This window comes from Vulpes lagopus, chromosome 3, assembly GCF_018345385.1.
Source record: "Vulpes lagopus strain Blue_001 chromosome 3, ASM1834538v1, whole genome shotgun sequence".
Classification (NCBI taxonomy): domain Eukaryota; kingdom Metazoa; phylum Chordata; class Mammalia; order Carnivora; family Canidae; genus Vulpes; species Vulpes lagopus.
Window position 1 is genome coordinate 118,849,928 of NC_054826.1, and position 25,027 is coordinate 118,874,954.

At 43.6% G+C, this 25,027-nt stretch overlaps 1 protein-coding gene across 2 annotated transcripts in view; it reads right to left on the reverse strand.

The window, feature by feature from the left end:
- SHISA9 (shisa family member 9) overlaps positions 1-25,027 on the reverse strand; it is a 277,053-nt gene that overhangs the window by 14,641 nt on the left and 237,385 nt on the right. The window contains exons 3-4 of one of the 2 annotated variants that reach the window (XM_041747093.1): positions 11,253-11,408; positions 4,304-4,351 (exon numbers count right to left, since the gene is read on the reverse strand). In XM_041747093.1, the coding sequence (XP_041603027.1) occupies positions 4,304-4,351; positions 11,253-11,408 (204 nt within the window). The remainder of the gene's footprint in view (positions 1-4,303; positions 4,352-11,252; positions 11,409-25,027) is intronic. The other variant, XM_041747095.1, reaches the window with a different exon arrangement.

Below are 25,027 nucleotides of genomic sequence, written 5' to 3' on the forward strand. Positions count from 1 at the left end.
ACTGGCTTCACATCACAGGGAGTGCTGGTGCATATTTTCAAACTAGCAAAATATGTACTGAATCTTACAGAATGGCATTTTCTGCCAAGCAGAGAATCTCCTCCATGCCCTATGGGTTTGCAAAGAAGTTCATCAAAACTCCAGTGCTTACTGTGTGCTTTTCAAAAGAGGCCAAACTCAGGAGCTGGTGGGATTTGATTTTTATTAAAAAAAAATCCCCTCCCTATTCTCCACCTGCTCTGCACCCTCCTGCTCACCAGCAAACCAATAACCCAAATCAGAACATTGAAAAAGCCTGAATTTCATGCAGTAATGTTTTAAGGTTGCCTTTAGGTGGGTCTTTATTCAAGATGTGTGCACTCCAACAAGACTGCCACCCAAACTAGACATTTTCTCCTGCTTTGTGCCTCTGTACCATCTCTTAGATGAACACTTATTACTATGGGACATCAATTTTCTTAGAAAAAAGAAAGAGCTAGAATTTACTGAGTACCTACTATGTACTAGACACTCTTACTCACTTCCCTGACATTGTCTCATTTAAGCCATCTTAAATATAGGTGACAAGGCAAAATCATCTCTTCTGTGTGACAATGGGAATTAAGGCCCAGAGATACTGGGTAATTTGGCTGCCAAATTTCTCTGCCACAGCTGATAAGTGTCAGGGCAGGACACTGAATCCAAGATTGTCACCTCCAATGTTCCTAGTTTCCAGCTATGGATCCAGCTCAAACCCTCAACTAAGAAAACAGTTTTATTTCAGCAACCAGCAAAAATACTCATGTTTGGAAGAATCCTGGCATGTGAAATTGGTGTTCTAGGATAAATTGTGTCTAGAGATTGGGTCTTGGAAAAGGTAAGTCCAAACTTTAGTGTATAAAGAATTATCCAGAAAGTGCAGTTAAAAAACAAAAAATTAGAAGATGTCGAGGCCCCATGTCCAGTGGTCCCAGTTTCTTTGCACTATGTGAGCCCAGGATTTTCATTTGTAACAAGCATGTCCAGTGACTCTCAGTCCAGTCTTTTTTTTTTTTTTTTTTCCCCCGTCTTTTAAGCCATTCTTTGAAGACTGGGCCTTGGCCCCAGGTCTGATATAATTTTCCTGTGTGACTTTGGGCAACCTCATTTATCTCAGGGGACTTGGTTCCCTCATCCATAAGAGCAGAAGGCTTGAGGAGAGCATATTTTCTTCACTGTCATCAATTAAAGCATTTTACTTCTATTGTCTCCTAAAGTTACTCCCCCAAACACTATGGAATGTGGATTTTCAGGGCGGCTGCTCTGGAAATACCAGAAATGGGTGTTGGGAGCCTATGAGTGGCTTGTGCAAGAGCACGTGGTCTGCTTCTGATCCGAGCCAGAGTGATTATACCACAGTCCTATGCTGGTGGCTTCCCCCACGTTCAGTGCCCTAGGGTAGCACTGGACTAAGCAAGCAACAGTCAGATTCAAAGATTCATTTTGCAAAATTGCCAGATCCCAAAAGACATGGCTTCATACCGATTGGAGAGGCTACCAAGGTAATGGTGTCTTCCTTGGGGTGGGGGGTGTTTCAACAATTTTGTGGGGAGTTCCCAGGACCAGGCAGGAGTGGAGCAAAGCAGTGACCACTAGGGGGCAGCATGCATGGGAAACCTCAGAGAAACCTGAATAGAGCAAACGGGTGTGATGTTCACCATTTCTCACCCTGGCACATATGGTACACCTCCCAAGGGAGGTATATAGTCAATGCGGATGGAAAAGGGAACGTGCATCTTCGGGGACCTTGCCTTTTCTCCTTGGCAGCTACTCCCTCCTTTGCCAACCTCCCCAGGTGGCACCGACCCCTCTGTCTCCTCCTCCACCCCTGCCCTATGCTCCCAGAGTGGGTTCCTAGCAACATTTGTGCCCCTGAATGTTAAGATGTTAACTGGTTTTCCTGAAGAGAAATGAGATCAGACATCAAAAGTGTTTGGGAAATGATGCGTTAGAGTCTGACGGGTTGTGTTGGCACGAGATTTTCCAGAGCCTTTCATTTGCTCACCTGGTAACAGTCATAATGATACCAGTAATAGTCTTCATGTGGCTATGACTTTCCATATGCCAGGCACTGTGACATGTGTTGTACATGTTATCTTCACAGCCAACCTAGGTGGTAGGGGACTATTATCCCCATTTTGTAGATCAGAAAACAGGGACTCAGAGGGGCCGCGCTGACTTGCCGAGGATCACAAGGATGCTGAACGAGGAGACCATGGTTGGAACCCAGGTGTGTCTGAGGCTAAGTGCATCGCAGCCTGCATGTGTCTCCCTTTTGAGGAGGTGTCAGGGTGTGGGAGGCAGGGGCTGTCCAAACTCCCCGACCTTGTTATTATGCTTCATGCAGACTCTGGGGCTGGAGGTTGAGTAGAGAACACTGGAGAAAGATCAGTGACCCCAGAGGAACCTGGGCCTGGCCATTCCTGAGATCCCTACTCTCGTCCCCAGACAAGGCAGGATAAATAAAGATTCATTTAACAGGACAGGTGAAATTAGCCCGGTTTGGGTAGAAAAACAGCTTCCAAGCCCTTGCTTTTGACCGGTCCCGAAATATTTTCTAAATGCATCAGACAACAACAAGCTGATATAAGGACAGGGGTGCTGACTGCCTCCAAATGCTGTCACGGGAATCATAATGGCTTTGTTTTTCACAGAGGAGACAAAAAAAAGTTTATGCCTCAAATTAGTAGGTCTGTCATGTTCCAAATTGTTTGCGTTTCTAAAAATGGATGTTGACATGTGAACAGTTATTATCTAATGCAAGCCCCAAAAATCTGCCTCTCTAAAGGCAACTGGGTAGTCAAGGGATCCTCAGCAGACACGTGGATCTACAGCTCTCTCTCTGGATACGGGAGTAGATCTCCCACTCCCCATGCTCCTCTCAGAGCTGAGGTTGTTTCTGAGCCTCTGAGACCTGGTCAGACTCCCCTCTTCAGAAACCTCAGCCTCCAGAACGATCCCTAGAGATCTAATTAGATGGTATCAGCTTCCCAGCAGGATTTCTCTAGTGCAGTGATCTTCCAAGTGTGGTCCCCAAACCAGCAGCACCGCCATGGAACTTGTCAGCAATGCAATTCCTCAGGCCCCACCAAACACCTAGGGAATCAGAAGCTCTGGGATGGGGCCCAGGAATATGGGTTTTAACAAACCTCCAGGGGGTGCTGATGCTGCCCAAGTGGCTGAAATGTGAGAATCACTGAAGAACCACTGTACCCTCCTGCCTGCTCAGAGGCACTCACTCACCACCTCCCATAGCCTTCTTACTTGTCTGTCTCTCCATCCTCCACCCACCGCAGCTCAGGTCACTGCCCATGTAGGTGACCGCAGAGCCTCCCAGTGGGTGGCCCCATCTCCAGACCACTCACCCCCAATCCTGTCTCCACCTTGGAAACCAACTTTTGAGAATCCTCCCCACCACCAAATCCAACAGAGCAAATGGGGTGAAGGCAGAAGAGAACCAAGTTTTCCACCTGTTCTGGAAAGAGCTGCTCCCATCACCACACCCCACTGGGAAATAACCTAGTCCTTGAGTCAGATGGGTGTGTGTCTAAACTGCAACCCCAGCACTTAGCAGTTGTAGACATTAGCGAGATGCCCCTGCTCAGATACCCGCTGAGTCCTCATCTCTGAAGGGGAGGAATGTGGATGTGGTCTACACAGCTGGGGCATCGGAGAAGTTACTGACACCATGATACCAAAGGCCAGCACTCTGTCTGCACATGGTAGGGAGTTAAGTCCAGTTCACCCAGCTGGTGAACTCCTAGACTCCATCTGACCTGACTCCTTGGCTTTCAATGTTCACCATATGGCCTCCGGAAAGCCAAAAATAGCAAAAAGGCTAATCACTCCCCAGACCCTGAGCCAATAACCTGATTCTGTTTCCCTCTCCCTCAGAAGTTGTGTTTTCTCCCCTGCATTAATTCACCTTGTGTTTTGCTGTTTTGCTTGTGCTGCTGAGAAAAACCAACATTTCCCGGATGTCTTACCTGGGAAGGTGTCTGAAAGTGACATTTTCCTTCAGGCAGTGAATATTGAGACATGAGGGGTAGCACGTTCTTCAACAATAGCCCCGAGCACAGATACTCCACCACACATGCACGCACGCACGCACGCACACACACAAACATCTACACGCTGGAACTTCGACGGACTTGCAGGGCCACCCAACAGAGACATACGTGTGATACCGGGTCACACACAGACACCAGGACTCTTGTGTCTTCACTGGTCAGTGTCAAATCTGACAACACCCCGGACGAAAGAGCTAGAAAAAGCCGTACAGTACCTTTTGGTGACTTAAGTGTCGCCACTGCCCAGTCACCATCAGAACTTCCTAAAAAAATAACAATTGAGAGATGCTGATCTGCTGGCCGGCTTCCCACATCCGCGGTGCCCTCACCCCCAGGTGCTGCTGCTGGCAGCCCCAGCTGCAGCCTCCATGAGGCTGGCAGGCTCAGGAGCCCCGGGGGACGGGTGAGAGGCCAAACATGCAAATGTGATCCTGCGCACGCCTCCTTCTGCAAAGCCATGCAGCGGTATCAGGATAACACCCCACAGGGGGTCAGAAGAAGTCCCCTGAAAAAGGCCTGGATGTTTTTAGTTGCATTAGGGAGACAAATTTCTTTTTTTTTTATTTTTTTATTTTAATTTTTTTTAATTTTTTTTGGGGGGAGACAGATTTCTTAGGCAGTGAATCTGGCTCTGAATTTCAACACTCTAAGAAAGAAAGGAACATTTGAGTTGCATGAGGTCACTCTGGCTAATGACAACACTGTTGATCAGAGATGCATTTTGATCCTGTTTTAGTGCAATTCCTTCCTATAAAGTGTGTGTGTGTGTTTTGGGGGGGGGGGCAGGCATTATTAACTCCAAATCCAAGGTTGGGGTCAGCTCTGAGGACTGCAACTTTACATGCTGGGTGGCAGGTCCCTGAGGGGTAGAGAGGCTGCCTTCACACATGGTCTGTGTTTGAAAAATACAGTTGAATGAATGAATGAATTGAAGTTTCTCCAGGGAGTTACTTTTCCTAAGGGAAAGAAATGCCCCTAAATGTTAAAGGGATCAAGCTTGTTATTTGAGAATCCTGTAATGCTTGGAATTTTGTTTATAAATCAGTTTCTCCAAGTTGAATTTCATTCCAGGTGTGCTGAATGAGCCCGAGGGGGATCGCACATTATTAGCAGATCCCCCCGGTGGTCCCTTTCACAAAGTCAAGGATGGTAAGAAGAGCAATGTCTACACCCTAACCCTGCTTTTGATATGCCTTCTCTGTAAGGGTTTTACTCAAAGCGGGGCAAATCTACCCACATGTCCACGCAGCAGCCTCTGCCCACTGGCTGGAGGCCTGGCCAATCATTGTGCGTCACTAGCTCCCCTTTCCTTTCTTAGGACTCTACCTGGACAGCCCAAGTCCTCAGCCTTTTATGCAACTTCCAGAGACAGATGAGGCCGCCAGCTGAGAGGAGTCACAGGGAACATTCTGTGTGATGTGAATGATTACAGAGCACAGATCCGGCCTCATTTAAACATTTCCGGTTGGCCTCCCAGGCATGCCAGAGGATGCTCAAATTGCCACATTCCCCCTGCGGATATGAACTCCAACACCCTCATCACTCACCACAGAGTGGAAATGACGGGACAGGAGAGTGACAAAGTTAAAATTAAGTGAGACCCGCCCGGGATGGACTGGATGTTTCTTCTCCTTCTGAGCTAGGGTCACTGACATCTGGAAATAGTGATGTGGCCCCAAATCTTCCTGTGCGGGTGGACACAAGCCTGATCGAGTCGCTGAGTCACTGATCCCAAAGAGGCCATCTTACCCCCAAGTCAAATTCATCCCGTGAAGTCAGGAACCATGCCCTCGCCACCCCTGTCCCCACTACCTAAGACGGGGTTTATCTCTGGCAAGGGGTAACAAGTTGTCTTTCATAAATCCACTGAAAATAAAGACACTTAATCAGATGGCACACAGGCTTCCAAATATATACTTAAGTTCCCACTACATGTTTTGTGCCACTAGTGGGCATTAGATAAATATTTGTTGGACAAAAAAATTAAACACTTAGTAAAAGAGGATGGATCCAAGGCACTGAGAGGAAAGGGACATGAAGGAAACTTTCTGGGTGATGAAATATTTCTTATCCTTACTGGGATGTCAGTTGTCCTAGAGTATGTATATTTCAACAATCACACTATTATAAAATTAGGATCTGCATATTTCACTAAATGTAAGCTATACCTTATCTATAGTATGCCTTAAGTCTATTGCACCTCAATTATACTCAGCACCCTGGGAAAACTTTCAACGTTGAACAAAGAAAATACAATCAATATGTTAGTAAGTCTTCCCTCCAAAAAAGGGGGAAATGGTACTCCCAAAAGTTTTTTTTTTGGGGGGGTTTTTTTTTTTTTTTTGGTCTGGTTATAACCTTCTGATGCTAGAAATTGTTCTCTGGAAGATAGAATCTTTTCATGGAAAGAACACAGGATTCTGAATCAGGCAATCCTGAACATGACTCTTGGCTCTGCCATTTACAAAAAAATATGACCCTGGGAAAATTGCTTAACTACACTGAGCCTTAGTGTCACCATCTGCAAGAATGGGATCAAGCCCTCCATCAGTGGTATAGTGTTTTGGGAGTTCAGTGATGTTAACCTTCCTCCTGCCATAGCTTTAAAAAAAAATTAAACTAGTAGAAGTCAATCCATAGTTAAGGCCCTAATACATCACTTAGGGTTTTCACACAGGATTCCTACAGCAAGATGGAAGAGAGAATTCCTGCCTTGTTGAAGTGTGTTGTTGCTGTGGTTTTAAACAGTGCTTTGGAAAATGTAACATGGTTCTGGCAAAATCATCCCTTGTCTGTCAAACAGTAACAGAAAAAATTACTTTATTAAAATTTTAATGCAAAAATGAAGGTACCACAGCATTTTATCAATAATGCCGGTATGCCCTCTTTCTCTCATTGAGTAGCCAGGGCTGCACCAAAGAATCTAAAGGGGATGTGGTCAGGAGTTTAACTCTTAGATGCCTAGAGAAAAAATTGGACATGAAGCCAGTAGGAGACAAATGCCAACATGTGAGTGACTTTCTGTTTGCAAGGTCCATCAGAAATTACATGAAAGTGTGGTCTTTTTCCAACTCTGAAAGCAGGAGCCACCCCTCTCTGAGCCATCAGGTAAGCCTTCAGGATACCTTCCCAAACACCTTTGTCTCGTGAACATTGACCTATGAGGAACCATAAAATGGGTTCTCACATCATAACTACCCATCACACGGGTGGCTCAAGCCAGGGAACCCGTGTGCTTAATTAAGTTTTCAGGTTACATTTCGACTCAATCTATCACAAGACACACTTCCTGTCTTCAATCTTAGTGGAAGATATGTCTAAAATGTTTAAATCCTTAGGAAGGAAGGAGACTTAGGACTTAGGAAGAAGAGTCAGTCGGATGAAACTGAATCTTTTTGTGATAGACTGTAGTAGCCATATGTCCGGGCATGGATTTTCATTGTTCAGGCTGTAGATGGGCCAGTGTAGAGGTCTGGCTGACTGCAGGTCCTTAGGACAGCTCAGAAAAGTCATTTGCTCTTTATTTCCTTGCTTGTTTGTTTTATCAGATCCTCAGTGTGAGTTAGCTTCCTTGTATGTCTTTCCCATCAAACTGGCATAACCCTCCCTCCCTCAAAATGACAGCTGAGCAATTGCATGCTAACCAAGGTACCAGTCTACGTTGGAGATTCAAGGGAAAATATGCCCGACAAACAACTCTGGTCTGGAGACTTTATTATGTGGGAGTATTTCCTGAGTGTTGACTGTGTGTTGGGCTAAGCACATTCTGTGCACTATATCATTCAATATTCCCAACAAACCATTAGCTGTGTATTTTTATTATCTAGGATGTTACTTGCTAAAGTCTGAATGAGGTCTTAAACTCAGAAGCCAAGCTGTGTTCCACCATCTTGCTGGTCATTTCTCCCAGCTCCCGTCTGGATGTGGTGCCCATCACACTCTATTATTCTCTGATTTTATAAACATATGTTGGGAGCACTCATTAAGTCCCCCCACATGGTACTAGGTTCTGGGGATGCACTGATGAATGGGACAGACTTGGTTCATGCCTCAATGGGACATATAATCAAGGGACATCAGATTAAATGTCTAAAGAATGAATGGATGAATGAATGAATGAATGAATGAATTGAACAAATGATAATTCAACCCCATCTCACCTCCTTGTATGGAGTCTGATGAGATTTAGCTTCCAGCATTTCCCTAGTGTGTGCTAATCTTTTACTGATAACTGGGCAGTGAACCCCTTAGGAACAGAAACCTTCTGCAGTCACATGCTGTATTCCTGAACTGTAGAGAGAAAAGAGCTCTCTTTAAACATGAATGAGTGTGATTTCAATAAGCAACTAAAATATATAAAACAAAACGAAACAAAACGAACCAAGTCACCATCTTTTTCTTCCCGGGTTGGCAGTGAATGGACAGGACATATTTAATGGTCCACAGGTATTCTAATAACTAGAATGAGTGGAATTGTTTCATTTTCTATTTTAAAATTTCCTCACTTTTCATTCCTCATTTTTCACTTGAAGAGGTTGAGGTCAGAGAGTTTCAGTGACTGGCTCAAACTACCCAGTGTTCTGGATATTAAAGCTGCCAAGAGAAATTTATTTTCCAGGGATATTTTTGAACCTGGCAGTTAACCCTAAAGGCTGTCCAAGCCTCTCCTTATTTACTAGAAAATTTTAGAAAGTGAGTCTGGTTATCAGAGGCTGCAGAGCTTTCAAGAGCAAACAATTTTTTAAACAACTTCTCTCCTGGGTGGTAATGATTTCATTAATGAAATGCATTTCATCATCTACATACACATCATGGTGTGAATTATGCCTTAATAAAGAACCTTTCAAAGAACATTTATTATGGGATTTGCCTTTCATTTGTGCAGGCAGATGCTGGACACCTGGATAAGCCATTGGGTCAGCCAGTCCCTAGTAGGTTCCTCACTGGGCCTCCATTCACTAGAGAGTCACAGGACCATCAGTGACTCATAGAAGGTCTGAACTCCCACAACAGTCCTAGAAGAAGGACAGAGAAAAAAGAGGGGCACATCAACCATATCCAGGATTGAGGAGGGTACTCTAAATAAAATTCTTCATAGTTTTCTAGATTAGGGGTGCTTCCTTATGACTAAGCTGTTCTTTGATTCATGCCAAAGACAAGCTCATTCATTCATTCAGCAAACATTTCAGAAGTTCTCCCTTTGTGGAAGAAAGTGTTACTGAAGGAGGGTAAGATACATTTTCATACTGCAAATTTAATTCTCAATGCCCTGCAGACATTTGCTATGCACAGGATCCCTGTATAAATCCTGGGGAAAATCAAGGAGCATTGTGGGAATATCCACTCATTATTTACCCAAATAGCTACTGGGTTTTTGAGGGAGGACAAGACACTGCACCTAAGCTGAAGAAATGAGTTGTTTAAGGTAATGTAACGAGTTCAAAAGGAAAAAGGTGTCTGGGCTGATTTTTTTTAATGCCAAAAGAAGAATCAAATAGAACCAGCAGATGCCATTTATCACCCAAATGCAAGGCTCAGAAAGGGGAGGGGGGTGGTGGGCCACCAAATAGTGTATGAAGGCTTTGCAGCTACATCAGCACAGATGCCCCGACTTTTTCTCTCCTAGGCAACAGCTCTCAGCTATTCCTACTAATATTTGAGTCTGTTTGAACACGCTTAGGATGCATATGCTGTGCAAACATGCAATATGGAATAGAGGGAATCTGTGTCATGGGGTGTATATGAGGGCTGAGTTGGGTGTAGAATTTCAACATGAAACGTGGGAACTGGTATATAAATCCTGCAGGGCTTGGGATTTAGAAAAGCCTGTGTCAGTCTGCACAGCCTGTGCCCTTGGTATTAGAAATTTGGTTTGCCTGTCTTTGAGTGACTCCATCTAGAAGTCCTAGGAGAGGGGGAAAAATGAGTTCCCAAAGATACTTGTGGTCCAAATACTTATTGAGTTCCTAGTATGCACCTGGCCCTCTGCCGAGCACCAAGGTACTTGTTGTGTGCCTTTGCTATTGGGAGACCAGGGTCACCACAGGCATCACAGACACGTGTTAGTGTCTGGGCTTTGGTTTCTGGTGTCAATTTGTAAAGGCGTTAGGATATTTAACACTGGAATCCATCACTAAGGGTCTCCCATCTCATCTCTGATGAGGGAAGAAACGAAGACAAGCAGATGATAATACAAGCAAGCATGTGGTCTGTGAGTCTTCCATCTGCCTGAAGTTTGACTTTGCTGCTTCCACCCTATAGAACTCTTACATGAACTATTTGTTCAGGAGCCTGGGTCATTATCTGGGTTGTTGTCACACTCCCTTATGTGTGAGCTGGGGAAAGGGACTGACACAGGAACAGGACTGAGGGAGGCTAGTGGCAGGAGGATAGGCTCTGGAGTGATAAAGACTCAAAGATTCCTCAAGTCTCAATCTCCTAATCTGAAAACCGGGATAATAATTGGGCCTTCTGCTTTGGATCACTGTGAGAAAATGAGGCGGGATGTATAAAAGGTCTGATGCAATATCTGGCACTTTGATAAGAACTTAGCACCAGCTCCAGGATGCATGTCCCATCTTGAAGAGCAGAAGCTGCCTGAAATAGGAGCATTCACTTACCGACTTCTCAGAGATGGGGTGACTTATGGGGGTGATGGGTGTTACCCATTACCGGGCAAGGCGTTTGGAGACCAGGTGTCCTGGATTCTGTGTCCAGAATCCCTGAGGATTCATGAGGGTAGATGGTGGACGATGAAGGGGCTGGGCTGTCAATGGGACCAAATGAGTCTCCAGGCCCTCCTCCCCGGGAAATGGCCCCCACATGTGTCCCTCGCCTACCCTCCCAGCCCCACATGACAAGGCGGGACTTGATCCAGGCAGAGAGGAAGCAGCTGAGTGGCTCTGCTTCACAGTAACCTGGGCCCCAGGTAGAGAGACCAAAAATATGTGTGAGAGAGACAGAGACAGAGGGATATAGAGAGAGAGAGAGAAAGAGAGAGAAGAGAGACAAATGGAGAAAGAGACAGAGACAGACACAGATCTTATGAAAGAAGAAGAAAAAGAGAAGTAGGAAGAAAAAAGAGAGGACTAGAAGAAACAGTCAGAGGGAATGAGAAAAAAAGTACAGAAAAGTAGAAGAGAAAAGAAACAGAAGAGCACTCACCGACTGCCTTCAAGGAGGCATACTTGTTGAGCTCTTTGCCCGGTGGCTGCTGCTCATAGGGGTTGGAGATCTGGCCCAGGCTGGGGTACGAATGCGGATGGCCCATCTGCTGGAGCAAGGGGGAGGTGGGCACCGCGTTGTTCATCTGGGTCGTGTCTGCACGTGAGGAGACAGAGGGACATGATCACAGATGGAGCAGGACCTTCTACCCACACCCACCACTGCCTGGCCCCAAACTCATGTCAGAACAACCAACTCCATGACCCTCACTGGAAAGCAGCTGAGGACAGATGGGTAAACAGCAAATTTATATATAAAGATGATTAACTTCAGTAATAGTCAAGGTAATGCAAGTCAGAGCAACAGTGAGAAGCCAGTGCTTTGCCAGGAGACCAGCAAACAGTACAAGCATGGAAGGACCCCCACACTAGCAAAGATGTGGAAACTGGCCAGTCTCATAAACTCACCTGGGGGCACAATCTGCCATGTTTGCAGAAACAAACATAGTTTGTTTGTCTTGAAATGTAATGTGAATGTATACCTTGACCAAATAATACAACTTCTAGGGATGAAGCCTACAGAAACAGCATCAGAATATATGGAGAATATATGGATAGGTGCGCCTAGGTGTCTCAGTCAGTTGAGTATCTGCCCTCAGCTCAGGTCATGATCCGGAGGTCCTGGGATCAAGCCCCACATTGGGCTTCCGGCTCAGTGGGGAGCCTGCTTCTCCCTCTCCCTCTGTTACTCCCCCTACTTTGCTTGCTCTCTTGCTCTCTGTCAAATAAATAAAGCTTTTTTTTTTTAGATACAGAATATATGAATATTTGTTCAGAGATGTTCTTTGCACCGTTGTCTATAAAGTGGCTAAAGGGCACAGGCACAGAAACAACCTGAACTTCTACAAATACAGAATTCGTAAATAAATTACTGTGCATCTACATTAAATACACAATATGTACATGCATATGCTGGGATATCATGCAGCTGTTAGAAAAAAAATGTGTTTAAAAGTGAGTTAACTCTATACATGTCAACCTGGATAGTTTCTTTTGGTTTATATTGTTCAGGGATTCCCCAACACCCTGAGCGCAGTGGGATGGATGGAGTGAGGGGAAGAAAGAGAGGAGAGGCAGAGCCCAGATGGGGTGATTCTGGCTCAGGTTCAGGCAGGAACTACAGGTTCTCCCCACTTCATGAGGCACATGTACAGATCCAGATAAACATGGTGGTGGGTGCTGGTGCTGCCTTGAAAGATCCCCTTCACTTGGCATGTGTGCCTATTTCCTGGCTGCTGTGTCAGCTGCACACAGCCCATGGCTGCCCCTAGCACCCAGGAAGTTATTCTTGGCAACTACCACCCTGGGTTTAGTGTGCTTCATGCACCTCACTCAATGCCTGAGGTTGTTGGCAACCAGGGCCTGGCTGACTCGAAGGCATGCAGACGAGCCCCATGCCTCAAGGTGGGGATAGCTTTGGAGCAGTGGATGCTCCAGAACTCCCAGGGATTGGAACAAGCCACTTTCTCTAGTAAAGGGCCAGACGGCAAATTGTTCAGTCTTTATAATTATAAATTTAAATTAGTCTTAATTAATATTATTAATTAATATTAATTAATTATAATTAATTAAATTAGAATTGTTTACGGCCACATTGTCTTGTTACAAATGCTCAACTCCGCCCTTGTAGCAAGAAGGCACAGACATGAGGTCAATGAAGGGGTGTGGCTGTGTACCAATAAAACTTTTTTTTTTTTCCAATAAAACTTTATAAAAACAGGTGGTTGCTAGATTTGGTCCAAGGGCCATAATTTGACTACCCCTGGTCCAGACTTTATCTGACACTCAGACCGTATCCTTGAGTGGCTCCTTTATCTTTCCTATTTTGTTTCCCTCACAACCCAAGAGGGGTGTGTGCATGTGTCTGTGCATGCGTCTGTGTCTGTGCATCTCTGTGTGTGTCTGTATGTGTGTGAGCGCTGGAGAGCATTCCCTCGGAGTCTCATACACCTGAATCCCTCTCTCAAGTGCTGCTTCTAAACAATTCAAACCATGATAGATATGGACTATGTTTGGCTTTAGAAAAAAAATGAACCCAAATGGAAAGAGACAGGGACACTACAGCTGAGAGATGAGCAGAGCATGTTTATCACTGCACAGGCAACTGCATCATGGGAATGTCACCAAACATATGCCACATAACCCAGCCTCTGGCCTGCACGTGAGGAAGTGGGTGTATCCTTCTGCCGTGATAGCTTTTTTGGCTGAGATTCAGCAGGGCTGGGAAGGCCCAAGATTAAGGAAATCATGGATGAGGTGCTGCATAAGGTACAGCTTTTGCTGAAGCGTGGACCTCAAGATCCTCTGATATCTTCTCTCCAGAGCAACCTGCTGGAGAAGTTTGTCTCCTCCCGGGCATGCCAGACATGTTTTGTGCCCAAATGCTGGTCCAGGGGGAGCACTTACTACAAGTCCTCATTGTGTCCTGGTTTTGTGAAGTGTTTTTTTTTTTTTTCTCACAACGTCTTTTTTTTACTGGACAGGTTCTGCTAGTTGTGTGTACTCAGAGCTACCCTGCACAGAATACACTGTGCCCTGAGCATCTGAGTCATGTGATGAACTGCCCATCATGGTGACTGTCTCGGTCTGGATTTTCCCAGAAGTTACTGAGGTAAGGACTCAAGGAGGAGCAAATCTGGGAGACAGGCTCAGGGAATACTACAGAAAAGGAGTAGCAGAGTGAGACAGGGAAGAGAAAGCAGACATAACCGTAGTGAACTGGAGTCTTATCCCATTTTGGAATTCTGGTAAATGGTGTTGATGCCTGTCTCAGAATTTTGTCTTCCGTGGGCAAGTGAGCCCCTTACTATTCCTACACCAATTCCCAACAGTCGTTGGGTGAGGGCTGCTTCTGGAAGATAGCAATGCCTTAGCACTCGCAACCCACCATGTTCAGGGGCAGAATGTGCTCTGGCAGCCACAAAAATTCTTATTCAGATATGTAAGAGCCGGCAGTTGGAAATCAGGCCAGGAAACCACACCTCTGGCCACAGAAGTGCGTATGTGATCCAAATTGGACAAATCATGATGCCTCCTTCTTCTCGTAGTGACTGGGCTGGAGGTAGGCATGGGACCTACGTTGGACCAATTAGAATTCTTCCCTGAGTTTTTCTACTGGGAATCTTTGGACTCAAGGAGCCAGAAGGTCATGGATTCAAGTGAGTTTGAACCTGCCATGTGGAGAATATTGTGAAGGAGTAAGGACAATAGGAGGAAAGCAGAGAAGATAGATAGGGAAATCCCTTTCTAATAAGCTAGTATGCTTTGGGGTTACTATCTTCGGCAATGTAGAGTTTGGACTAGTGTAGTTGTGTGGATTCCCTCTGGGAAGTGAGACTTCCAGATCGAGGGGAGGCTGCCCATGTGGCTATAATGAAGGGCCTGGGGATTGTGTCAAGATGCAAAAGGAATCACACCTGGGTATTCTACAGAGATTTAATAGAAATTTCAAACAGCAAATGGCCTCAGTAGTACATACGGAATGCCCAAAGACATTCATAAATTAATTTACTAATATCTTCATGGCAGCTCATGTTTTCTCACCCCTGGAAGTAGATCCCAAACATCAGCTCAAATTTTGTTCCCAGGCCTGCCAGGGGAAATGCTAAACTCTGTAGAGATAGAAATAAAACTAAAGGAAATAAAACTCTGTAGAGATGTTCCTCATCACTTGGGACAGGCTTTTATATTATTCAACAGAATAGTTAATATGCTATCATAAAGTATTTGCTTCTGGATGATTTCTCCCAAGTCCTGAGCTTCTTCAAGGGCAGTGAGTGGTTAACTTAATGTAAGTGGGCATGACCAAGAGGGCCCACCAAAGGAGTCCCTCACAAAAGAAAAGATGGGGCTGCCCCAGAGCCATATTCCTGCTATCACATGCAGAGCCACAGGAAGCAAATTCCAGCCATTTCAGACAGACATTTGGTGCTTGCTTCCAGACACTGAATATTCACAAATATTGAAATCCAGTCTCAGGGCAGCAATCAAGAATTATTAAACAGACATTTGTGACTGGGTTTTTTAAATGTTATTTTCATTTTACTGAACAAGAAGATGGAGCAAACCTGGCAACCCAGAGTTTCTGTGAGTTTTGTACAAATATATCCAGCTAAGGAGAAGAAACCAAAGTGTAGATGGGAAGTCAGCCCAGCTTGGAATCCAAGCAAAATAGAACAATAGGGTGAGGGAAGAGCAAAGACTGGATCAGATTCATCCTTGCCAGTAAAGATGAGAAGAAAAATAAAAGAGGTAGAGCGTATGTAGGTATATATGTACATGCATATGTATTTTTATGTATATATGTACACATATGTATATATTATTTATTTATCTATCTCTATCATTTAATTTATGTAGTCATGGCCATAGAAGGAACCCAGTCAGACCAATGATGACTTGCTCTCAGCAGGGTAGTTTCTTTTGTAGACACACTTCGGGCCCAGAGATATTTTACCTACCTCACCTCTGTAGAAAGATACTTCCTACCCAATGCCACAAGAAAAACCTTCCCTGCCTCATTATAATTTCGCAACTCATTCTGACTCTTAGAAATAACAAACAAGGACTTGCTGTTCTGGGATGCTGTTTTCCATCAAGAACCTCAGTCAACAAACAAAAAGTTGATGATGTCCCTGTGCTCTCCTTCCTAAGACGGAAGAGGGGTCTTAAGTATTTAACAGTCATTTTCAAAGAAGGGTAAGACATAGCTACTCTAATTGGAAGCATCTGGCTGACCTACCCCCAGGTAACCACTGCATAAGTATCATTATATGTGGTATATCTTAGTCACTAAACAGAAATAAAATAAATGCAATTCAGATAGGGTCAGCTAAGGTAAAAATGCTCAGTTGCAAACACTGGGAGGATGCTGTGGGCTTCTCAGTGTAGAAGAGACAAATAACAACTATCAGAAACTGGACTAATTTGGCTCATCTTGGGAGAAAAGTAACAATAGCCAGTCTTTCAAGGCACATAACAGGAAGAACAGCTCAGAAAGGCACAAGATGGTCAAAGGTGTTGTTTCGTGGAGCGTACATTACGTGCCAGGCACTTGGCGAGGAATTTCTCATGTAATATATCTCCTTTAATTCCTATATCAACCCTATAATGTAGAGATCTACAGACAATACATCTTTTAAAATAAGGTGTTCATTGTAGAACAACTTTAGATTTATAAAAATACTGCAAAGATGGCACCCGGGTGGTACCTGGGTGGCTCAGTTGGTTAACTGTCAGACTCTTGGTTTCAGTTCAGGTCATGATCTCAAGATTGTGAGATTGAGCTCCATGCTCAGCGTGAAGTCTGATTGAGATTCTCTCTGGCTCTGTCCTTCCCCATCACTTGGTCTCTGTCTCTGTCTCTGTCTCTGTCTCTGTCTCCGTCTCTCTCTCTCAAATAAATAAATAAATCTTAAAAAAAAAAAAAAGATGGCATCGAGTTCCCATATATACCCCAGATCCTGTTACTAACATCTTGTGTTGTATGGTACATTTAACTAATGAGCCACTTTGATAAACTACTATTAACAGAAGTCTACACTTTATTCAGATTTCCTCAGTTTTTATGTAGTGTCCTTCTCCTGTTCCAGAATCTCATCCAATTACCACATTAAATGTAGTCATCATGTTTCCTTAGGTATATCCTGGCTGTTAGTTTCTTAGACTTTCCATGTTTTTGATGATTTTGACAGTGGTAAGGACTGCCAGCTAGGTATTGCATAGAATAGCCCTTGTGGAATCTGTCGGATGTTTTTCTCATGTCTAGAGTGAGGTTGTGGGTTTGGGGGAGGAGAACTGTAAAGTGACATTCTCATCATCACCCATCAAGGATACATACTATGATGCCTTATCATTGTTTGATGTTAACCTTCATCACCTGCCTGAGGTAGTGTCTGTCAAGTTTCTCCACTGTAAAGTTACGCTATTTTTTTTCTCTTTCCATACCATACTCTTTAAGTCACTCCGTACAGCCCACACTTAAAGAGCGAGGAGTTATGTTCTACCTCTTTGAGTACAGAGTGTCTATTAAATTATTTAGAATTCTTTATAGGAGGCTTGTCTCTTTCTCGTTGCTTAATTATTAAACCATTTATTTATATCAGTGTGGACACACAGACATGAATTTTATTACATTGAGTTATAAACTAATACTATTTCATTTTGTTTTTTGCTCAAATTGTTTTAGGTTGGCCATTGGAAACTTTCAGTTGGCTCCTACTGCCCCCTTTTTAGAGCTTCCTTGCTAAAAAAGTAATACAAGATGTTCCAGGTTCATCTTGTATATTCCCTGTCCAGTGTTAGAATCAGCCATCTCTCCACAGAGGCTTGGCTCATTTTATTGTAGAATGATGTTAGTAACTAAGATCTGAGTGCTGGGTGTGCTCATTGCTTCTGGTCTCTCTCTCTGCCGACAGAGTAAGGAAATCTGTGTGTGTGTGTATGTGTGTGTGTGTGTGTGTGTGTGTGTGTGTGTACTAACTCATATGTACAGGGGTCTACAAATATTATATATGTAACCATCTTTATCTACCATAAGCTAAACATGAGTTCATCTTGCTATCTCTAACTCTAATCCATCATCATATGGGTCATTCTAGACTCCTCCTCTTGCTTATTTGTAAGCTCTCACTCCAACAATGAGAAATGTGGCTCTCATAATTCACCATCTATTGACTCAGTTGTTCAGTCTAGTATAGAGATCTAGCAATATTAGAATTATTAACTCATATCCCCATGGGAAACAACTTTTATCAATTAGAGCACAGTCTTAAGAACAATGGATCTTTCAAATTATTAATATGTTTTTCTCTTCTGTCTTCCTATGTACATAATGACCATGGCATCCACATATCTGGGTAAGGCTGGGGAATTAGGATTTATTACAGAAGGAATACAAAAAAATAATGATGATGATGATGATGATATTAATTGATTAATTAATGATGAAGATGGTGAAGACACACTTATATACATAATACACAAAGAGGTGTTATTAGGTACCAGGAACTATCCTCTATATGAACTAATCCAATCATTCCAAGAATCTCTATGAGATACTGTTTAACCCCATTTTGCAGAGGAGGAAATCAAGGCACAGAGAGGCTTTGTAACCTGCCCAAAATTACACCACTTTCATACCGCAGGGTTCTGCTTTAGACCTAGTCTTTTGACTCTAGAATCTGTGCTCTTGGTTAATTCCTTACTGGCTCTAAGGGAGTAAATTTTAAATTTCTGACATTCACAAAATTATTTTGCAGTCAGACAATAATACAATTTTAAGTCACATGGCTGATTTTGGCAAGTGTTCATTCTTTTTTGATGTCTGAGTAATATTCCAGTGTGTATATATACCATATCTCCTTTATCCATTCTAAGCCCACGTGTCCATCTAATGATGGACACGTGGGCTGCTTCCAAAATTTGTAATGTTGTAGATAATGCTGCTATAAACATTGGGGTGCATGTATCCCTTTGAATTAGTGTATCCCTTTCAAATACCCAATAGTGTTATTACTGGATCATAGGTAGTTACATTTTTAACTTTTTGAGGACACCCTCATATCTTTCTTTCCATTCTTAGCAAATTGAGGCTGGGGCTTAGTAGGCAGGACTACAGAATTTTTGTCAAGGATGGACCAGGGAAGAAAAAAGATGGGAAGCCTGCCTCCTCTGATTTTAGGGAAATGAGAAAAATGACAAGGAAAGAGAGAGAGAGATGAAGGACTATCACTTGATTTTCCCTCTTTGGTCTTCAGACCCAGGTTGGGGAAAATGATGGGTGAGGGAAACGCTGAGGGCAGGGATTTCTCATCTCACTCCTGTGTTTAGGACTCCAGGAAGAACTCAAAGTGAAGAAGCTCTGAGCTATCAGAGGGGATCTGAGTCAGTTAAGAAACAAAGTGGTATGATCTGACTACCCAGATAGCCTCAGAGCAGGGATCCTGCAATAGAACCTTTCATTGTGGGGCAGAGGGTTCCACATAGTAGCATGGAGTGCTTCCTTCCACTTTATTCTGTTCTCCTTTCTCCCGCAAGCAGATGGTTAGCATAGCCCAACTCAGACAAAAATCACAAACTCAGAAAGGCCAAATAAGCACCTTAACCATATAAAAAACAAAAAACAAAACCAACAACCTATTTCTCTAAGTATTACAATCCTAATTTACATATAAGGAAATTGAAGCCCAAAGAGGTTGAGATGCTTGTCCAAAGTCCCGCAGCATATTAGTAAGTGTCAGGATTTGATCCCAGGTTTGTCTGATGGCAAAACAGGTGCTTCCTCCACTAAGTTAAGCTGCCTCTAAGCAGGGACAGGAAGAAACCAGAGATTCAGCATTGAGCCTCCTCTATGGAAAGAGACTCTTCTGTTTTGAGTATCTTCCTTCTTATAAAATTTCCCACTCAGACCAGTAAACCAGTGGCCAGAACTATGTTTTTTGTTTCCTTTTTCATCCGGAGAATAGAACTTATAACAATAATAACCCCAGGGAACGAGCAGGTCTCCCCCCACCCCTGTTCTGAGAATCCCTTCTTGCCTTGTGGAACCTGTGCTCTGACCTCTCCAGCTTGCCCACCCATCCATTCCTCCTCACGTATTTGTCTGCAGTGTGCCAGGCATTGTGCTTGGTGGACAAGTCCTAGCTCTTGCACCACCTACTAATTAGAGGAGCTCAAAAAATTTTCCCAAAGATTTTCAACACCCAAGAGGTTGCCCAGCCTATGAGGCCATGTTGTTCTTGCCCAGCTTTCTCCCCCACCCCACTCTCCCCAACATACTTTCTGTGCTTGACAGCGTAGCTTTGCAGTCACTGCCCACAAGCAGCAGCATCCAGGATGACATAATGAAGTAAGAATGGAATTTTAACTCAGTTAGTCCTGGATTCAAATTCTGACTCTTCTCTTTGCCAATAGCATCTTGGAGTATGTTCTAACACCTGCCTGAGCCTCAGTCTTCAGCTCTAAAATGGGGACATAACAGCTTCCTCTGAGGGGTTGCTATGAGGCTTGGAGACTGCAAAAATACAGTGCTCAGCATCCCACCTGAAACAGAGTAACCATCCAAGACATTATAGCCAAAGCTTTATTGCTTCCAATTGTCTGGGAAACAAAGATGACATGATGGGGTGGCCACAAAAGGAGAGCGGTAGGTTTCCATAAGGCCCCCTCTGGACTCAGGATTCTTGGACATATTCCAGATCATTCAGTTGTCTCAGAACAGGATAAATGAGAGGGAATAGGGAGGGGATGTTCTTGCAGGGGCCAGTTGCAGTGGTAATTCTCAGAACAACAACAACAAAAAAAGAATACATGGTCAGAAATCATAGCAGAGCTCTGGCTTTTAGCTCTGTGTTCCTTTCTATCCTTTCCAAACCTTTGTGCCCAGTATCCTTTTAAAGAGAAAACCTGAAAATTATAGTTTGAAACACCATGTAGATTTTCTGTGGCCACAAGCAAGCAAAAAAAAAAAAAATTCAAATCCAACTCAAAATTACCCTGAATTTGTCAAAAGAGAACATAGCAGGCTAGGCTCTCACCAGAAAAGGTTTATGTAGAAAGAGAATTAAATCCATCTTATTGAATCTTGGTGGCAGAAGGACCAGCAGGGATTTGCAATGGAGGAAAAACTGCACATACATCATTGTAAAACCTTTGGGAAATGAAGCATTTGTGTTACCCATGGGTTTGTATCTCTAAGCATGCAAAACATTTTTTAAAAATTTTTGACCATTTAGGATGGGGATGTTTTTAAACTGGAGTTGTTAAATATTTATTTAATGTTCACTTCTGGCCACTTTTTATGCAGGCTCTGGGGGGTGGGGGCAGAGATTCATTCTAAATCTTGGGTTGTGTCCCAAAGAGACGATGGGCACTTTTGGTCTGCAGGGCAGACCAAAGCAACACAGGGGACATGGAGGACCCTTAAGACCAGCATGGTTAGTGCCATGATACAGCGAAACAGAGTCCTGTGACAGCACAACCAACATGGCACCTCACCCAGCTTTAGAAGGTAGAAGACCTTCTTCATTTACATTTTGAGAGAGATTGTCGAAGACACTACATAAGGACCATTTTAATTGGAAGTAACATTGTGAGCATGTTCAAGAAATGGCCATTTATTGGTATCCCGTTTCAGGGCCATCTCCAGAGTGAGTTAACTCACCACCGATGGCTCAGCATCATCATTATAAATACCAAAGGTTGTCTTATGAGCACAGTGGTCATTTCCCCAAAGTCAAGCTCATGAGCTCGTCTAATGGTACACGTGTGCCCCCTCCTTCGCTAGCCCAGTGTGGCCTGGTTGCTTCTTTCCTGCTCCTTGTCCTCTTACCCTCCTCCTGCACCATCTTCCTCCCAATTCCATCTGTTTAGAACTTTTCTTTTCCCCTTCATCATGGTTAGTCTTTTATCAGTTGCATGGTGAGCCGCAGCCTGTCATCTTGGCCTTCATTATTTCTAGTCCAAATGTGTTGTGGGATTAGAAACTAGATACCCAAGCTTGTTAGAATAAGTTGTAAAGTAACAATTAGCCATATGTAAAGATACTATTCTGCAAAATGCTCTCCTTTTTCCCAACATCTTTCCCAAGCTGACTCTGAATCGTCTTTTCAGGGTCAGCTTATACATCATACCCTCCAGGGACCTTCCTTCCCTCAACCTATCTTTTTTTTTAAAAAAGATTTTATTTATTTATCCATGAGAGACACAGAGAGAGGCAGAGACACAGGCAGAGAGAGAAGCAGTCTCCCTGCAGGGAGCGAGACGTGGGACTGGATTCCTGGTCTCCAGGGTCACGGCCTAGACTGAAGGCGGCGCTAAATCGCTGAGCCACCAAGGATGCATCCCCCCACCCTATCTTAAATTATTTCTGCACCTCTCCATATTCACCTGCTAGGGCTGCCATAACCACTGAGATAGGGAGGGCTTTTAACAACAGAAATGTATCATCTTGCAGTTCTAGAGGCTGGAAGTCTAAGATCAAGGTCGGTTCCTTCTGAGGTGGTAAGGTGCCTCTCTCCTAGCCTCTGGTGGTATGCTGGCCATCCTTGGCACTCCTGAGCTGGTGGAAGCATCACCCCAATATCTGCCTCTATCCTCACATGGTGTTTGCTTTGTGTGCATGTCTGTGTCCAAATTCCTCTTTTTCAGAAGGACATCAGTTGTATTGGATCGGGGCTCATCCTACTCCAGGAGGACCTCAACTTAACTAATTTACACTGGAAACAATCCTATCCCCAAACAAGGTCACATTCTAAAGTACTGAACGTTAGGACATCAGCATATCAATTCGAGAGGGACAGGATTCAATTCTCAATTCGAAACACTTCCTTTGCTTTGCTTCTTTAGCCACAGAAATAGTCTCTTTATTTCCAATGCCTGTTTTCCCACACCGCTGAGGTCAGGGGATATGATCCATCTCCTCCACACCTCTGTTCCTGGCTCCTGGAGCTTACTCCATGGAACTGAATTCTAACTAACACAGGAAAGGATGAGGGGGAAAAAGACCATTTTTCAGGCACCTGCTATGTGACAGGCAGTATGCAAGGAGTTTTACCTAAAAGTCAGCTTTCTTGCTAAGAAAAATGCATTAAATGTGTCAGCTTAGCAACAGCCATTTTTGTTGCTCTGAAACTTGTTTTTTCTTTTTGGATTGTATGTGCACTGGCTACGTATTTTGTTTATGGACGATTTGACAGCAAACAACAACAATAGAAAAGGAAAGCAATAAAAGAAATGAGGGAACTGGGCCCAGCTTAGCCAAACACGAGCGATGCTACGCTGCTCAGGTGTGTATCCTTCAGGTGGTAACACAATGCAGATACCCCATGGGTGGAGGATGCAATATATCTTACACCAAGACTCTAGTAGAAATGATGCTATACAGGGGTTGGGGGAGTCTCAGACAGCGGGTGACTAGTTGCTTAAGAAAATTTTCAGCGTGCACCAAAAAAGACCTTTAGCTCCTGCTTTGGTTGAAGCTTCGCAGAGCCAATGCATGGAGGCAGAGTATTTGTTGATTTCCTATCACTCATACATTTTGTCCTCACAGAGCCCACCTGGGGTGCAAATCTCCCGCACTTAACTTTGAGAGTCCATTTTCAAGGACTTGTCACATAGAGGATGGCTGAGGTTCACAGTGATAGACACGACCATGTCTCTCCCCATTTTCCTTATCTTCCAACGTCCTCTAACTAGCTTCCCCTGTGATTCAAGATGCTAATCTCTCCTCTTGAGGAGTATTTGAGAGCAAAGTGAGTTTATGAAGATAGACTATATCATTTAGAGACAGGAGACATGGATTCAAATCCTACTCCAGCAACGTACCAGCTGTGAGGTCTTAAGAAAATTAATGGAGCCCTTGTGCCTGTGGTTTACTGCATATAAAATGGAGAGAGATGGGGAACTAAGGTTACTGAAGGCAACGCACATGCCAACAAAAGAATTGGAAGCAGGTTCTTGAAGAGACATTTGCTCACCGACCTATACTGCAGCACTATTCACAATAGCCAAGAGGTAGAAGCAACCCAAGTATCCCTCGATAGGATGAAGGGACAAAGAAAATGTGGTATAGGGACACCTGGGTGGCTCAATCCATTAAGTGTCTACCTTTGGCTCAGGTCATGATCCTGGGACCCTGGGATTGAGCCCTGTGTCAGGCTCCCTGCTGAGCAGGGAGTCTGCTCTCCCTCTTCCTCTGCCCTTCCCCCACCCACTCGTGCACACTTTTTCTCTCTCTCAAATAAATAAAATCTTTAAAAGGAAAGAAAATGTGGTAAATGCAAACAATGGAATGTTATTCCGCTTTTAAAAAGAAGGGACTTCTGACACCTGTTTTAACATAGATGAACCTTAAGGACATTACACTAAGTGAAATAAGCCAGTTATAAAAAGACTCATACTGTATGAGGTACCTAGAGTAGTCAGACTCTTAGAGACAGGAAGTAGAATGGTGGTTACCAGGAGCTGGGGTGGGGGACAAGAATGGGGAGCTGGTGTCTAATGAGTAGAGGTTTCTCAATTTTGCAAGATGAAGAAGTTCTGGAAATCTGGAGCACAACAATGCAAATATACTTAACATTACTGAATTGTATGCTTAGAAATGGTTGAGAGAGTAGATTTTATGTTTTGTGTTCCTTCACAAAATTTGAAAAAAATAAAATAAAAAGCACGTGCCAAGTACTTTACCTATACATCCTTTATTATATCTGAAGCCATTCTGAAAGTTAGGCATTATTGTGCACAATTTGCAGATGAGAATAGGAGGCAAAAAGAGGCTATGAACCATGTATTCAAGGTCATGAGCAGCAGAGACAAAGTCAACTTCATCCAAAACCAATGCTTCTTTCTCCATACTAACTGATTAGTTACGACAAAGTCCAGAATAAGATAAAATGAGATACATCCTGAAAGCACTGACCTTAATATCTGGCACATACAAGAATCTGTAATGTAATGTTTCTCCTCATATTTCCACATTTTAAAGACTTTCAAGCCCCAATAAAAACAGCCTAACCATTTTTATCCTCTGAGAATGCTCCAAGTGGTGATTGTTGATTAAATCAAATCCTTTTTAATTGCAAGTTGAGCAAATTCATTCGTTGAATAACCCACTTATCAAATAATCACCATGTGCCATTCCTAGGCCAGGCATCTTTCTGGGTATAGGGGAAAGAGAAATAGATAAGACCCATCCTTGCCTTTGAAAAGATCACAGTC